Source organism: Trachurus trachurus (genome assembly GCF_905171665.1).
Source record: "Trachurus trachurus genome assembly, chromosome: 5".
Classification (NCBI taxonomy): Eukaryota; Metazoa; Chordata; class Actinopteri; order Carangiformes; family Carangidae; genus Trachurus; species Trachurus trachurus.
This window is the reverse complement of record NC_139896.1, coordinates 21,749,888-21,766,467: the sequence shown is the minus strand read 5'-3', so window position 1 is coordinate 21,766,467 and position 16,580 is coordinate 21,749,888. Positions and strand designations below refer to the sequence as shown.

The 16,580-nt window shown below is 41.7% G+C and overlaps 1 protein-coding gene across 1 annotated transcript; it reads left to right on the top strand.

The window, feature by feature from the left end:
• The first annotated feature begins 1,263 nt into the window (after positions 1–1,263).
• On the top strand, positions 1,264–6,607 carry oser1 (oxidative stress responsive serine-rich 1). The gene is made up of 4 exons (XM_083971967.1): positions 1,264–1,815; positions 2,923–3,032; positions 3,811–3,927; positions 5,194–6,607. Exons 2-4 carry the CDS (start codon positions 2,956–2,958, stop codon positions 6,134–6,136), a joined length of 1,137 nt encoding a protein of 378 aa, XP_083828093.1. The 5' UTR covers positions 1,264–1,815; positions 2,923–2,955; the 3' UTR covers positions 6,137–6,607.
• Positions 6,608–16,580: the final 9,973 nt, after the last annotated feature.

Below are 16,580 nucleotides of genomic sequence, written 5' to 3'. Positions count from 1 at the left end.
GTGTAGAGAATGACTTGGAACATTTATTCAAGCACTGTGGTATTTCTAATTCTGTTTAGCCTACTTTAGACCTTTATTTCTCTATACTATTTGAGAGGAAATTTTGTACCATTTGTACTATCCTCAAATGCTTTGAGAATAGGAATAGAATAGAATTTTTAAGTGCTGACACAGTGCAACATATTTAAGAAGACAGATCAATCACACATGGAAAAAAACAAGTATTGTGACAGTTAATGACCTGTTTCTGACTTATTCGGACTGGATTCGGATTTGGAACTGTTCAATCCTGATGTTGTATCTGAGACTCTTTTATATATCAAATCATTTTAATTAGCTTATTTAGAAACTTTACATGGATAGTTTAAAATGAATTTATTTCCACTTTCCACCACCATATATTCATTCATTTTACAAACTTAAATATTTGTATATAACACATACAACGAGTTCATGAAATACAATGCCTATTTTTCATTAAACTAGTATGTACAAGTAAATTTTACACTGTTCCCCACGTGGTAGCCACATCCATATGCTTGGTTTACATCCTTATGCTAGTGGTGCAGCAGTTGCCTCCCAGGCCTATGTTGTTATGTGCCTGCATGTGGTCTCCAGCTTCCTCCTCACAGTCCAAGCACAAGTTCCAGTCCAACACATGACAACTTGAAAGTGTCTGTAAATGTGTATGTATTGTGCAATAAGCCATATAACATTAGGCCTAGTGGTTCCCATATTCTAAAGGGAATGAGGAGTGGCATACATTTATAGGTGTGCGCAATATGTGTATATTTAATCGCCTCAGGTCTTGGTGTCCAGCCATGTCTCTTGTGTGTGTGTGCATGTGCTTGTAGTATACCTATGTGGGGGTGGGAGGGTAGAGTTTTCTTGATTTTCTTTGTTGTTTTCGGCCTCTGTGGGGCATTTTGTGTTATGAAAAGTGCCATATAAATAAAGCTTGATTTGATGATTTGATTTAGTTATATCTGTTTCTGTCTGGAATAGGCTATGTACTGGCTGTGAAAACAAATCGCTGATTGATGTCAGCTCATTGTCCGTGGTACACAGGTTAATGGACTGTGTTTTTATTTTTGTGAGTCTGCTGGCAGAGGAGAGCACAGAACTTCTCATATGGATCTAATTTTCTGTGCCAAGCTTTGTTCTCCACAGCACCAGGCTGTCTGGAGGCCCTGTTATATAATAGTGACGTAATACTGTGTTCCCCATTCAGACTAATGTCCTTGGCCTACAACTACATCTGAAACATCCCTGTCGAGGGCAAAATAATAACATATCGATTAGCAATGTTTTTTTTTTTTTTTAGCTGCGGTGTGAAATTAACTTATGATAATTTAACATATTACAAGCAACAGAGACGTTGAGTAGGTTTTTTTTGTTTTGTTTTTTTCGGCCGGTGACGTCAGCAGCGCAGCGCGTTGTTGCAGAGTCACTGCGACTGTTTCGACTGTAAACAAGGGACATCACGGGGAAGGAAAAACTCAGCAACCAGGCCTCCGCATCTGCGCACTTTATTACAGTTGTTCTCCATAGCTGATGTTGATCCGTAGGTTATTTTGAGAAGCGAAGCGAGTCTAGCCATCCGGGCGCAGTCTTTCCTAAAGGCACAGGTCGTGTGTGTGAGTGTGTTTTTTTTTTTTTAGCGGAGACGGACAGTAGCTCCGAGCTAGTTTAGCTTAGCCTGAGCTGTCGATAGCCTCGCTGGCTAACACTCAACGTCCGAGGGCCTGTTGCGAGGGAAACACCCTTTATGCCCTGGGCATATCTCTCTTCACTGCGTCCAGGATATCCTGAACCGTGAGTATCAGCCGTGTTGAGGAGGTTTACAGGGGGACAGGCTGCTTAAAATAACCATTAAAACGACGCTCCGTGAGCTGCTAGCCTGTTAGCTCAGCAGCTAAAGAGTCCCGTTAGCTTTAGCCGAGCGGGTGGGAGAGGTGGTGAAATGCGCTGTTTACAAGCGGTGGTTCTGAACCACCGATCAGGGTTTGTTTGCGGGATTATAGTGGATAATTTTAACATTTTATGTTAACTGTTGGGCTGTAATGAACGATTATTTGCGTTAGCTATTAATCTAACGTTACTGATTAATCGCTCGTTTTATTTCTTGAGCCACACGATATTACTAAATCTTTGATTGCAAGTTACCATAGCCAAAAGCCATGCATTTAAAAGTCTTACTATATTGAAACAAAACATTCAAGACCCATTGATAAACGGTATAGAGACACACGTGATTAATTTAAGCAAATTCCTCACTTTTGACAAGCTCTAACTGCTTGGTAATGTCAAATGCATGCAAAATGTTTGCTTTCAAAATTGCTCTGACCAATCGCTTAACGTTATACAAAAAAAAAAATGTGGCTAATCGATTATGGCCTGATCCTCACATCTCTGATCTTAACAGCACAATCTTGTAGCTACAGATTATGCCACATCTTTTTTCTTTTGTAAATTAGTGTGTGAATTAAAAGTTAGCCTATGTTATGCCACTATTATGCCAACAGATTAATCAATACCTACCTTTTGTCTAATAAGACAACAATGTTAAAATTATTTGGTCCCAGTTTCTTAGGTGGGGATATATACTGGTGTTTTTAATTCTCAGTGACTGAAATTGAAGGTATCTTTAGAGGGACGGTCATTTTTTTTTTATGACCTCTTGACTATAACTTGATTAATTAATGTCATGATTCATTACACATCACCAGTTATTTAGTCAGTGAGTGAATCCTCCCTCTCAGGGACGAGGGCTTTGTTGTCCCCACCTGTACTCCTCAATACTTGTTACTTGAAACTTGAAACAGACACTTGAGCCGGATACCCAGATGTAAACTAATAGCTCGCAACGGTATGTATTGTTGTTTATGTCAGTACTGAAATGCTGTTGTGTGTTTGTTACAGCTGGGTGGCTGGTCAGAGCATCCTCCTCCCACCATGGAGGCAGGAGGGAAGGACTGTGAAGAGGAAACACTGCAGACAGCGTTCAAGAAGCTGAGGGTTGATGCTGAGAGGTAAATTAGAGAGAAGTGACTGTGCTCAAATCTTTGTTTTCTGCTGCTGTAATGAAAACCTTTCTGTTCTTCTATGTTTTCCAGAAGTAATGCCTGACGGCGCAGTCTCCATAGGGAAACAATAAGTCAATAATTAATTAGTAGATTGACAGAAAATTGATTCTGCTTATTCATTAATCATTCAATGACAGTTTTTACCAAAATATTTATAAATATTTTTGCATTTCATTTTCACTGAAAATGTGAAATAACAGTAGACGGCAAGCTTAAATGTCCTTGTCTGAGTATAACTAATAATGAGTAATGTTGACAGTTTGATGAATCATGCTGGATGGCTGTTGCTATTTGGGGTTTTTGTGGTAACTCACATGTAATAGTGAAGAAATAAATACTTAGTTGGACCCATGTTATTATGGTAACAGTGAACGCTCTGAGGCATTCAGATCAATCTGACTCATTTTGAGATTTTTTTTTAGAAGAATAGTGAAAATCCTGGCCAATGTATGTTTTAACTTTGTGTCATAGTAGTAACCATGGCAACACCAGCACCAATCTTTATTTATTATGAACCCTTGTTTGGAAGAGGTTTGACGTAAACTGGTGACTTTTTATCAGACCAGGTTGGTTCAGTACATTTAGGTTTGTTGTTGTTTTATCATTATATTTTCTATATTTAGGGTTTGACGGCAGCAGTAAATGTTAATATATGAATGTGTTTGTGTGTCTGTGCAAACCTGCTGTGTTAAAGATGTATGTATTTATCTTCTTGTTTGTCCAGCATACCTGGAGCTGTGAGCGTTTCAGAGGGGCTGGCTCCCAGAGGAGCATCACGACCCTGTCTTGACCCCAGCGGCGCGAAGCCCAAACTCAGCTGCCCCAAGGACAACTGGCATGGGTAGGTTGAGGTGGTCACAGTTCAATTGAAAATGGCAGGATTTTGAAATCAGCTTTCACTTACATCAGTTACAAAAGTTAGCTCTTGGTAGTTCAGTGTTTGTTACACACAAGGCTGGGCTTAAAGGGATAGTTCACCCAAAATTCAAATTTCACTCATTTTCTTCTCACCCTCATGTCGACTAAGGGCTGGGAGAAGTTTCAGAGTCCTCCGTGCCTTCTCGGAGTTACAGGGGGGGTCCGTGCAGCACTGCATTGCCATATGACGGTGGCGAACGGGCCTCACTTTTCTTCGTGCAAAAAGACACACCAAAAAACATCCAAATACCTCCACACAGCTCATCTGTAATGTCCCTCTTGTATTGAAGCCCCGACATGAGAAATTGTTCTGAAAAAAATTTAATAAGTCTATATTTTAAGCTTGTTTGTAGCGGAAGCTCCCAGTGTCTCAGTTCACGGCTCTGCCTGTGTCAGTGCAAATCGCGACAGGCTGTATAGAGCTCATAGACGCACACTGTGGTCCTGCGCAGTGTCCCTCCCATAGCACATCTGATAGACATCTATGAGTCTATCAAAAGTAAAGGCTTTGCATGGCTGCATGACGTGTTTTACAAGGAGGCAGAGACAAGTCCACTGAAAGTAGACCACGTTACTGTAACATCACTGAAGTGAGAAGTCTGACCATACACTATTACAGGGGCACGTTGTCAATTAACATGATAACGTGCCCCCCTCCCCTCGAGTCGCAGTGGTACAATAACTGTGTTTTTGAAAATGAACCTATGAGCCTTTTATGAGGAGGCACACCTACTCAAAGGTCACAGAATCCAAATCATTCTGTTGGAGAGCATCCGCATCAAGCTGGTTACATTTCAAAGTCCTCCCTTTCCCTGTGCCCTCACTAAGCTGCTGTTTTCCTCAACTAAAAATAAAGCCTTCCCCCACTGATTGAATATCTGTCTGTGGAAACACTGGCTGGGTTTGTCAGTGTAAACAGGGAAAACAGAGCTTTTATAACCAAAGTGAAGAACTTTCTGTTTTTCTCCGTGATCCACAAATTTCAGTGTGAACACAGCCAATCACAGAGGTTGCCTCTCACCAGAGTAATGGCTGTAGCAGACATTTGTCTCTAACATAATATTGTAGTTTCCCACCAGAAAAGGTGGCGGAAGAGGAGATTAATGATTTTTTTAATGATAATGTAATACATCTGGTGTGCCACTCTAACCCCTTTTCCTCATTTGCTCTCCTCTGTCTCCGTCTTCAGCTGTATGAGGAAAACTTCCAGAGGAGCAACCAGAAACCAGCGGCGCCGGAGATCCAAGTCCCCCATCCTCCACCCCCCAAAATTCACCTACTGCAGCACCGCCACAGCCTCCGCACTAACAACCTCCAGTGGCTGCCTGAAGCACCAGCGCCTGGCCGTGCCTGAACCCGTGGAGCCCCATCCCGCCGTTGACGGAAGAACTGCCCCCTGTACTGCTCTCCCAGCCCAGAAGGAGCTCTCTCCTTCAGGCACTCCCGGCCACATCTCTCCTCTGGTTTTTGGATCTTGCGCTGGGTATGAGACACATATTGGAGCTGTAGTTTCCTCGCCACCCGTGCAAGAGGTCCACACTGTCATCACTACTGTTGCGGCGTCATCCGGGCAGGACGGGGGAATCCCTGGGGATGTCAAACCGAGCGAGGAGGGCGGTCCTGAGAAAAGTGCCTGTGATGGAGCAGAGTCCGGAGCAGAAGCGCCGCTGAGATCCGGATCCACGGAGGCCGCCGACTTCCGAGCCCTGTCCAAGCTCCACTGCTCTGCAGACGGCCCCCACCCGCCCTGCTCCTGTGCCCAGACAAGCAGCTCGGACGCCCAGGAGGAGAGCGGGCAGGGGGCCGAATCTCAGTGCCAGTGCCAGTCGCAGCATCAGGGCTGGAATGGCGTGGAGGTGTACTCCTTCACCGGGCTCCGCAACGTCATCTCAGAGTGCGAGAAGAGCCTTCCGAGCCACGACGACGCCCCCAGAACTCTCAGCGCCAACAGTAACGCCGCCGCGGCTTCGTCACCTTCGTCGTCGGCGTCGTCCGGCTCTCCTCGCTCCTGCTCAGAACAGGCACGGGGCTACGTGGACGACATCACAATAGAGGACCTTTCTGGCTACATGGAGTATTATCTATACATCCCCAAGAAAATGTCACACATGGCTGAGATGATGTACACTTAAAAGAAAAATCTAAATGATTATTATTATTATTATTATTATATCAAATAAGGAAATAATAAAGTAAAGAGGTTTTTTCTGTTATTTAGAGAAAAGGTGGCCTCAGAGGAATGTTACTGTTGGATAGAGGAATGGATCAGGCATGAAAGGTGTAATTTAAAAAAAAATGCAACCTCACTAATTTTCAACCCAGTTTCAACTGTTTCTATCCCCCCCTGCCCTCCGTTTGAGCCTTCCTACCAGAATCACACAACTGACAACCATTTCTCATCAGTTTTCACTTCCACCTTCTTTTTTTTGTGCTACATGGATATATTCTTTTTATTTTTTAAATTTAATTTTCAGTTTACAAATGAAGTTGCCAAAGCTCTTGGGGGCAGGGTCTTGCAGAACGAGAGATATCAACAGGAATATGCAAAACCTGTGTTGCCAAGTGTGATTATGTTTGTGGTGTTGTGACCTTGAACGTCACCTGTCTGGATTTCATTTCCTTCAATAAAAATGTTTTTGTTGGAGAACGTGTCTCCGTCTCTTCAGTCGTAGATGAAAGTGAAGCAGAACCGTTTACAATCTGCTGTGTATGTGTACTGAAAGAGGAGAGTGTTAAATACAGGAATCACAGCATCAGCTCAGTGGTTGTGCTGCAGCAGTGGGAGGTGACCACCAGGAGGCAGCACCTCCTCATGTGTTTCCCCTCTTGACAGTTGCCTTGCTGTTTGACCCAGAATGATTCACCAGGGTGTGTGTCTCTTTCCTCAGTGCCCAGGGATGAAAAAGATCTGGACAGTGAACTAAGGAAAACACTGAAACCTGTTCTGGACCAGTAGAGCTGAATAAGAGAAACATGGAGATGAAAAACTCAGCTGATCTGACCCTGAGGAACCAGCTGTGTGTCTCTCTAGTTTCTCTGCCTCCCACATTGGCCCTGAGAATACAACACGCCACAGCTTAAGAAAACACATGCAAAGACACAAATGTGAAACAAATTAAGAAAACAACTTCATCAGTTTGGCAACACATGCACTACAAAAACTCAAACACAGAAGTGATTCCATGGACACATAAGTGAGAGACCCTGCTGAAGACTGAGGCTAAACTAACAAGCCAGTTATTTGAATAGCTCATTTCATTCATAGCAGCAATTCAAAATGAGAATTAAGAGATATATGCAATATGATACAATTGCAGGAAACAGATTTACGATAACAGTCTAAAGAGATAAGATATGAATCGTAAAGTTTATTACTAAACAATTTACAATGAAATTAACTATTAAGAATAATTACGTAATGCAGATTAAGATTCACAATATGAAATATAAATCTGACATTTCTTGTTGTGTAAAATAACTTTTAAATAAGTAAACTACGGGGTGGTGCGTGGCGCAGTGGTTAAGGCGGCCGCCCCATGTAGAGGCTACAGTCCTCAACGCAGGTGTCCCCGGTTCGAATCCCGCGTCGGGCAGACATTTCCTGCATGTCACTCCCCCTCTCTCTGCCTCCCCCTTTCCTGTCTATTTCACTGTGCTATCAAATAAAAAAGGCAAAAATGCCAAAAAATATACTTAAAAAAAAATAAAAATAAGTATACTACACAAAGGCCAAAGGAGATACTCATTGTTGCGCTTTTGTTTTCTCATATACATCATCTATGTCTGTTATGAAATGATATTCAAGGATATTTTTCACAATAAATCCTCTGGCATCTTTCCTGTCTATCAAACAGAGATTAGATACAGAGAAGAATGTGCACCGAAGAATTTGTTTCTCCACTCAGGTATTTTCCAGCGTTTTCCTGTCTGACTGTAAATGCAGATAAACACAACACGAGCAGGCCACTCTGCTGCCGCTGCTCATTTCCTCCTGTTGTTTGTCTCTGAGCGTCAAGATGAGGGGGAACTCCACACTCAGGCGGCAGGCCCACCACCACCTCTACTCCACGGTCTTACTAAAAACCCCACACCGCTGTGTCGCCGCGTTTCTTTCAGACAGCGACAAACCTAAAGAGAAATAAACCCGTGTGTGATACAGAAGAATTTCTTTGAGCTGAAACCACAGAGAAACCACCGAGTGTCTCTGAGGGACTTCACAGTGTGCAGCTTTCTGGAAGCTATACTGTGCATCTCATTTATCATAATGTGAAGCCACAAGAGACATAAACCACAACTCCCAAACAAGACTCTGAATTTGGCATCTTACAGTTTTTTCTAATTTCCTTTGAATCAATTCTCAAATGAGAAAACCATTTTTTGAAAAAGCTACAATCAAATCTCGAAAGAGTTATTTTAGTTCAAACCATAGCAAAACACCTTTTCATGTTGGTGTCTGTGGCCAATTAACTGACACAAAAAACTGATTTTGAAATGTTTCAGGTGACCTTTGACCTTTTGCAAGCATTCATTAGAGTTGTGATGAACCATGAAACTGCTCTGACAGTTCAGAGACTGTATATGAGCTGAATTTGATTGTGGAAAACTGTAATGCTAACCCAGTTTATCTTGTTAATCTGTCACTTACTTACACCTAATAAGTGACAGAGCGAGAGTGTGAGTCCAGCTCATCTGATCAAACATCAAACCTGGACAGAACAACGTGTTCCAGGAGGTTCATGGTGTCAACACAGTTCAAGATCGACTGTCAGGTGAATACATATCTGTGAGCTATTTCTGAGCCATTCTGCAGCTCTCATGTATAAATAGTCCAGTTTACTCAGGACCAGTTACACAATGTTCACGATACAGACAAACAGAGGACAAAAAATGGTGCGAGGAGCACAATGAGAGACGGATGGCAGCCGGTGGAGATGAAAGGAAAGAGAGAGGGAGTGGGAGTTTATCAAAATACTGTCTCACACAATGCAAATAGAAAAGAGAGTTGATTGGTGGCTACACAAACACACTCACACATACACACACACACACACACACACACACACACACACACACACACACACACACACACACACACACACTCAGGCCGTGCCAGGACTGGCCCGACTCACCTGCTCTATACGTCTCTACTTTCTTCTTTACCTCCACTGTTAATTTCATCTGCCATAAATTACCTGTTGACCTCACTCAGTCACACAATGTTACCAACTCTTGATCTTCAATTGAAGATATAGGGTTAGGGTTAGGGTTACAACACGTGAGCCTCACCAGTTATACTGAGGCGCAATAGCGTGTCCTGATTGACTGAAACTAAAGAGAACTAAAAATAAAGGTAAAAGATAATTATAGTAAAAACAGACTACATTTTTTAGATTTGTAGATTAGATAAATAGAAAACCTCTGAACCCGAACAACGCACAGACATCACACACAGAAACCAGAAGTGGTGGGACAGTGATGGTGGTTTGTCTGTGACTCCTGTCCACAATTATAACGGGTGTTGATCTAGTGCAATGAATTATGATCACATGGCTTTTCAGACTGTGTTTCAAACAATCAGACCTGTATTTGATTTAGAACCAGATTTGAATGTGGTCCAAATCTGATTAGAAAAGATCAGACTCCATGTGATCGGTGCTAGTGTTTACACAGTCATTCAACATCAGATCTGGGTCACACAGGCCAGACTAGTCTGATTTCAGTCCTTTGGACCCAGTAGGTGAACTCTGGTGAAGGTTGGTGAGAGGTGGCGCTTTGGTTTCGGTGATATCACTCCATGGTCAACACGATGTCCCAGCATCCACAGACATTACCTGTTGTTATTACTGTAAAGTGTATTTCTACGAAAACTAATGTGAGTGACCTTTGTTTTTTCTTTCTCGTTTTTCCTCCTTTTGGAAGAAAACCCGCCTTCGTCTTTGTTTACAGGAATGCAGGACGTCAGATCAGGTTTCTATAATGTCACAGAGGGAAAGAGCGAGAGAGATACAGTTACCAGGCTTTGAATGAGAGGTGAAGCTTGAGAATGATGCTAACGAGACAGTGAGATGTTAAGATGTGAGGTCTGTGAGGTTAATTACAAACATGTTGGAGAAGTAGCTGACACAACTTTGTCCTGTTGTTTTGACATGTGGTTGAACATGTGTTGAGGCTGAAGGAGCTCAGAGGCCGGAGAGTCGTCAGCTACAAGCCCAGAGAGAAGTGTTGTAACCTCCTTGACGTTACCATGGCGTTAGTTCCCTTTCTTATTTCAAGTCACATTTCAAAATGTTGTTTTGTGTACGTCACAAAAATAAATCAAAATGATCTTCTGAAAAAAATATTCACGTATAAATTACTTAGTTTTAATCAACAAGTTTTGGTTGGTTGACATCATGACACTTTACAAAAACATTTTTGCATCAGTTTTTAACAAAGTGGTTTCGTCTAGAAATGTCAATATAAAATGTTAACAGAGTTCAGGGTTCAATAATCTGTAGCTGATACACTTTTATTGTCACACTTTACAGGTTGTGATTTATTGCTTTTTGAAGAGAAAACTTTGTCAACCCCTCTTTCGCTTAACGAGATTAAGTTCTTCTCAGTCTGTTCATCTCACTTCAGTCACTTTTTATTCTTGCACGGTCGGATTGTCAGACAGACAGACGGACTGCTGCAGTCAGAAAAACGACTCCACTATTTTCCATACTAAAAACATGAATAGAACAGAGTAAATAAAATATTGCCACACAAACTATACTATACTATTCTGTATCAATTTCCCCCCACCTCTCATGTCTAATGATCTTAGATTAGCATTTACTCACAAACACTTAGCCTACATAAAGTTTCCCCTGTGGGTGCCGCTATAGGGGAAAAGTCACAGGATCTTCCGGACCCAACCAATGTGGGATTTTTAGTGGCCAATATTGATATTACGGAGTAATACATTCTGATAAGCGGATATTCTTCATATAAACACACAATAATCACAAAAAAAAGGTTCAAGCACTTGTTACAAATATGTGGTAGAGGCTCAAGAAGAACTTCTATTATTCAAAATGGCCTCATGCAGCACTGCAGTGAACTCTTGGGAAATGTAAATAACATAAATAAAACGACAAGAAAAAGGATAAAAGGCTGTGAATGATATACTTTCACAAGCTACAGTGTTGTGTGGAGCAATTGAGAGAACCACAAACTGAATGAGCACTGCACTAACATTGTTTTTCTCTAGAGGATCGACCTACTATGTAAGGACGTTAGTTCTAAACTAGACCCAAATAGTAATAGGAACAAAATTAAAATGTCTTCAGTTCTTATCAGCCAACTCAAACTGATATCTATGAGAAAGCCTCAGATCAATAAAACCAGTTGGTATGAAAATTTCTGCATAATAATATCACAATCGCCATTGGCTGCTGTTTGCTCCTGGGGGGCCTGGACTCCATCCCGGCGCCCACCCCCCGTATTCGACCTCTGACCTCTCTGCCCTGGTTCACAGCCCTCTGAAGGAGGTGTTCGGGGGGTGACAGAGGACACGGTGATTTGGGGCTCCTGCCTCTAAACGCTTCCACATGCTTCCGCTTTAACGTCTGCTGGTGGTTGGACGTGTGAGAACCAAAGTCTGTGGGAAACCAGTCCTGGACAAGTTTGACCCTGTGGTGCCACCACAGTATCTGTGTATTAAACACGTTTGTGGCTGGCAGTGAAAGACAAATGGACAAAATTATAGCAACAAAAACTGTAACTGACATAATTTTGGTACAATTTGTGTTTTTGGTCAAACTGTGTAAACCTGACAAGTTAAACTGTGAATCAAGAATGTGAAACTAGCCTGAATCAGTGCAAGGTGAAGATGCGTTCAGGGGCTGGAGGTAAAAAACATAAACACACTGTTTTAATGATGGACTCTAAATCTGTTGTGACGGAGACTTGTTGACCTCGACTACTGAATGCCCCACCTCCCATAAGTCAATGCTGACGGGAAGACGCTCATTACCCAGACCTCTGTCCATGCAATGTGTCAGTGTCAAGACCACACACACAACATTAGGCAAATCATCAAACAGGTATGTAAAAAAACATGACTTCATTATAACTCAACTTAATTCATAATTTTAACTAAAATAAATTCATTATTTATAAGTAGGAGTGTGACTCTAATGTACCTGGTAGCAGTGCTGGGCGTGTTACTGAAGATTTGTAATTGGTCACACTCTCTTATTAGGCTACATATCTCTCAAAAAGTTATTTAATAATTTCACAAATTATGGCTTCATGAAAGCAATGAACAACATCTTCTCTTTGTTTTTGTTATTAATGATCACACAGGCTATTGATTTGTTTCTGTGGCTCAGTGTGGGACAAGATGACTGCCAAAGTTCATCTATCGTTGCACCTGTTATCAGTGGAACAATAAAACACATACATAACACAGTATAGTAACAGGGTTTGTCCTCAGGTGGTCACAAATGTCTCTACCATATTTAATGTAAATTAAGACACAAGTTATTGAGAAAAGTGCAGATTAGACTGTTTCTAATTAAATAAATGTATCCCCAGTTGTAAAAAATCCAGCCTCTGTTCAATGATTTAGGCTCTGATAAACTTTTTTAAACTCGTTGATCTGCGACTCAGACTGGTCTCAGATCTGTGTTTCATCCTGTGTTTTATAAGCTCAGAGCTGTTTCTGGGCCTCAGATCTGCTGCTCACACAGGAACTGAGCGGACGCGCCCTTTAATCCACGGCCTCATTAGAAGTAAATATTATGATGGAAGCTGCCAGGAATCAGACAGACTCCTGCTGTGCTGTGAATGGATCCAGTGTGTGGTCGCTCTGTTCTCCTTCTTTTCTTATGAGAGCAGAGGAATGTTTTATTTAATGAGTTAATTCAACTCTTTAGCCTCTGAAATGACTGTCCTGAGAAACTTGCGATGTCAACTAACGTCTTTAGCTAATGGACAAAACACATTGGACTTTTTTGTAGTGTTTTAAATTTTTTCATGCGCAAGCGAACACACGAAACACAATAAATGTATCAGTAATTAAAATAAGCATTAGCTGCAATTGCGTGTGTTTGTTCAGGTGTAAATATTACAAACCATCATTGGCTCATATAAAATATTTTACTGTCCACTCCCAGCTCAGGGGTTGCATCAGTCTCCATGAAGGCATTGCCTCCAGAGACCATGTGGACTGTAAAGCCTGAACTGAAATGAGACATCTGGTCTACACAGGCCGAGTCCACATTACTCATTCTGAAAAGTGATTGATCACTGACATGCGATGAATCCTGTGAGGATGGGCGATGCTGCAAAATCTCTTTTACAGTCATGTACCATGTCAAAGAGGTGTGGACTTGGTCTTAACAAAATATGAAAAAGAACGTGTAACACCAATGATTCAAGGATTCACTGACTGACACTGATTGTTTGCATTCATTCCCAGTGAGAGGACGCCTTTCCCCCGAGAATCCAACTTGTTTAAAGCATCTGACAACATCCAATCAAGTTTAAGAACAAACATTGAAGAAGTGTTTCACCTTCTTCGCTGCCAGAGAAGTAGCCAGCCGGATGCGCAAACATGCTACCAAAGATAATTTTGTTTGTCAGCAAAAACATGAATTTCTATCTGCAAAACATGCAGGTTAAGAAGTAGTCCTACTGACAGAGATGCAACAACTTCAAATTTTCTTCAACTTTTATAGTGACACAAAGAACGTTAAATCAAGCTAATGCTTTAGCTAACAGTATTTACATGCTCACTAGTTAAATCACTGAAAACTATGATGCTGAACTTGAGTTCGCTGAAGTTAAGGGGAAAGTTAACTAAAATGTAAGTAATGTTACCTCTTAAGGGAAGCCTGTGAATATTCTCATTTGTCCAGGTCATCGTTATCCCTAAGAAATTTAAATCAAACGCAACCGGACTGGATTATTTGTCTAGGAAGACGTTTCACCTCTCATCCAAGAGGCTTCTTCACCAGTCCCAGCCTGGTCAGATGCGTACATGAACTGATGAAGCCTCTTGAATGAGAGGTGAAACGTCTTCCTAGACAAATAACTAAGTCCAGTTGCTTTTGATTTAAATTCTTTGGGACTCTTAAGGGAACTTGTTTAGGACTCCAAATTCAAGGTTTCAGACTTTGGACTTTCCTGTCTTTACTTGGGACTTTAGAGCAAAGATTTGAGACTTAAAGCAGAAGTGAGTGATATATTTGTGTTAATATAAGTCTTAAATAGTTATATCTTCCGACAGCAATCACTTACATAGAGTGTTTGGACTGAAACACGGGTCTGTCAGTCCCTCTGCTCTGCTCTGAGCCGAAGAGAAAACATTTATCGTATCCTACAGTTTTTATCCAATAAGGAGAGAGAACGGCATGCAGGGCTGTGTGTGCAGCCAAGGAACGCCGTGAATGTGGTGACGTAGCGACGAGGACTGTTATGGTGCGTTCAAGGAAACTCGTATTTTTCCGACCGTGAAGTTGTACCAGTTCGATCTGGTACGAGTTCACCGGTCGGAAGTTACGAGTGGCCGTTATAGTGACTTTCACCGGTAAAACAGGTCGGAAAAACACGAGTGTGTTGCCTGGAACGCTACAAAGTCGTAAGTTGTGACTTGAAGCTGTAATTTACGATTTCAAAAGCCTGCCTGGAACGCAGCATTAGCGAAAACGACCGGATCACTCACTTCTGCTTTAATTGAGACTTGCAAAATTATAATTTTGTCCTATGTTAGTATGATACCAACAAACAATTGTAAAAATACACTTTATAATTTTGCCACAGGTTAGCAATCAACCAACACATTCACAACAACTACTCTGAAATGAGTCCAGCATAAGAGAAACTGCATAAGAGAAACTGAAACATGTATTGATCCTACCAATGTTCATGGCAAAGACCTGAATGTGAATCTGAATCTGACATACCTGTACAATTAAATTAGTTGTCTCTGCTGTGAAGAGACAACAATTAGTATGACAAACTACAATCATAAAGATCTCACTCATTTGTCTACACAAGCATGAACAGGAGACACACAATGAGACTCTCTCACAGTTTGACCCAGTTGGGAGGAATTTGCTGTATTCAGGGGAAAAGCGAGGAAAGGTCTCCCACACGTCACCAATGTCTGAAGCCACTTCCTGTCGGTGCGGCTGGATTTTCTCCCTGGCACTGGCGGCTGTTTGCTCAGGCTCTGAGGAGGGTTTCAACAGGCTCTTTAAAGAGGCAGGTCTGCATGAGGTGGGACCATGGAGCTCAGAGATCAGACTAATCCTAGTCCTCTCACCATCTGAAGCTTCCACTGAAATACTGTACATGTGGAGTTAAGAGCAGGGCAGAGAGCAAGCTGAGCTGTTTCAATGTTTCTCTGTGATTTACCTTCGAGTAGCATTTCAGCAGATTTCACTGCACAATACAGAAACCAGTTAATTTTAAAACCTGGAAAAAGTGATGACACAAGAAATAGTAGAAATAGAAACAAACTTTAAAACAGTCATTTACAAGGGGAGGGGGTGACAGAGCTGTTTACTTGCCAGGAAACCTCATTTCTGAATCTGTCACTGCTCCTCATGATGTTCTACTTTTTTCCATGTGTTGCTTTCCTGCAGGTGGATGATGTCTCACTGCTGAACAGGCTGAACCTCTCAGTGTCAGCGTCTGAAGCTTTTAGTTTGTTTTTCTGTCTAGTCACACGGAGTCAACACTGCAAACTCCAGCGACCTCCACTGTGCAACTGGAAGTGAAGGAACAATGAGAGACACACTGTTAAAGGGATAGTTCACCCAAAATTCAAATGTCATTATCTACTCACCCTCATGTCGACTAAGAGCTGGGAGAAGTTTCACAGTCCTCCGTGCCTTCTCTGAGTTACAGCGGGGCTCGGCGCAGCACTGCATGTCCATATGACGGTGGCGAATGGGCCTCACTTTTCTTTGTCCAAAAAGACACACCAAAAAAACATCCAAATACCTCCATACTGCTCGTCTGTAATGTCCCTCTTGTATTGAAGCCCCGACATGAGAAATTGTTCAGAAAAAAATTAAATAAGTCTATATTTCAAGCTTGTTTGTAGCAGAAGCTCCCCGTTGCTCTGCCGGAATCTTGCGCGATTTGCGGAGCCGTGAACTGGGTGTCAATGCAAATCGCGCAAGATTTGCACTGACACAGGAAGAGCAGTGAACTGAGACACTGGGAGCTTCCGCTACAAACAAGCTTGAAATATAGACTTATTTAATTTTTTTCTGAACAACTATCCCTTTAAATTGTCCTTTTATTTTCAGTTTTATAAATTAATGTGTCTTTTTGTCACAGTAAATGTCCATTCAAAGACAGCTCATCGTTTGTGACTTTTCCCGTGCTTCTTAAACGACCGTAGACCTTTGAAATATGTTTCACATACTGTACGTTTTGTTAAATGTTTCCATCAATTGTCAAATCAGACAAATCTGTGACTTTCATTAAGGTAATGGTGCTTTTTTTGGTGGCCTATCAATGAAGTCATATCTCGTATGCAAATGCACCAAATAGGCTAAAGTTTTAAGAAGTCTACCACATATCCAGAGATCT

Excerpts from the sequence above, each read along its gene's own strand:
- oser1 (XM_083971967.1), top strand. The coding sequence starts at position 2,956 with ATGGAGGCAGGAGGGAAGGACTGTGAAGAGGAAACACTGCAGACAGCG. Across the intron at positions 3,033-3,810 it reads CTGAGGGTTGATGCTGAGAG|CATACCTGGAGCTGTGAGCG; the intron begins GTAAATTAGAGA and ends TTGTTTGTCCAG. Across the intron at positions 3,928-5,193 it reads CCCAAGGACAACTGGCATGG|CTGTATGAGGAAAACTTCCA; the intron begins GTAGGTTGAGGT and ends CTCCGTCTTCAG.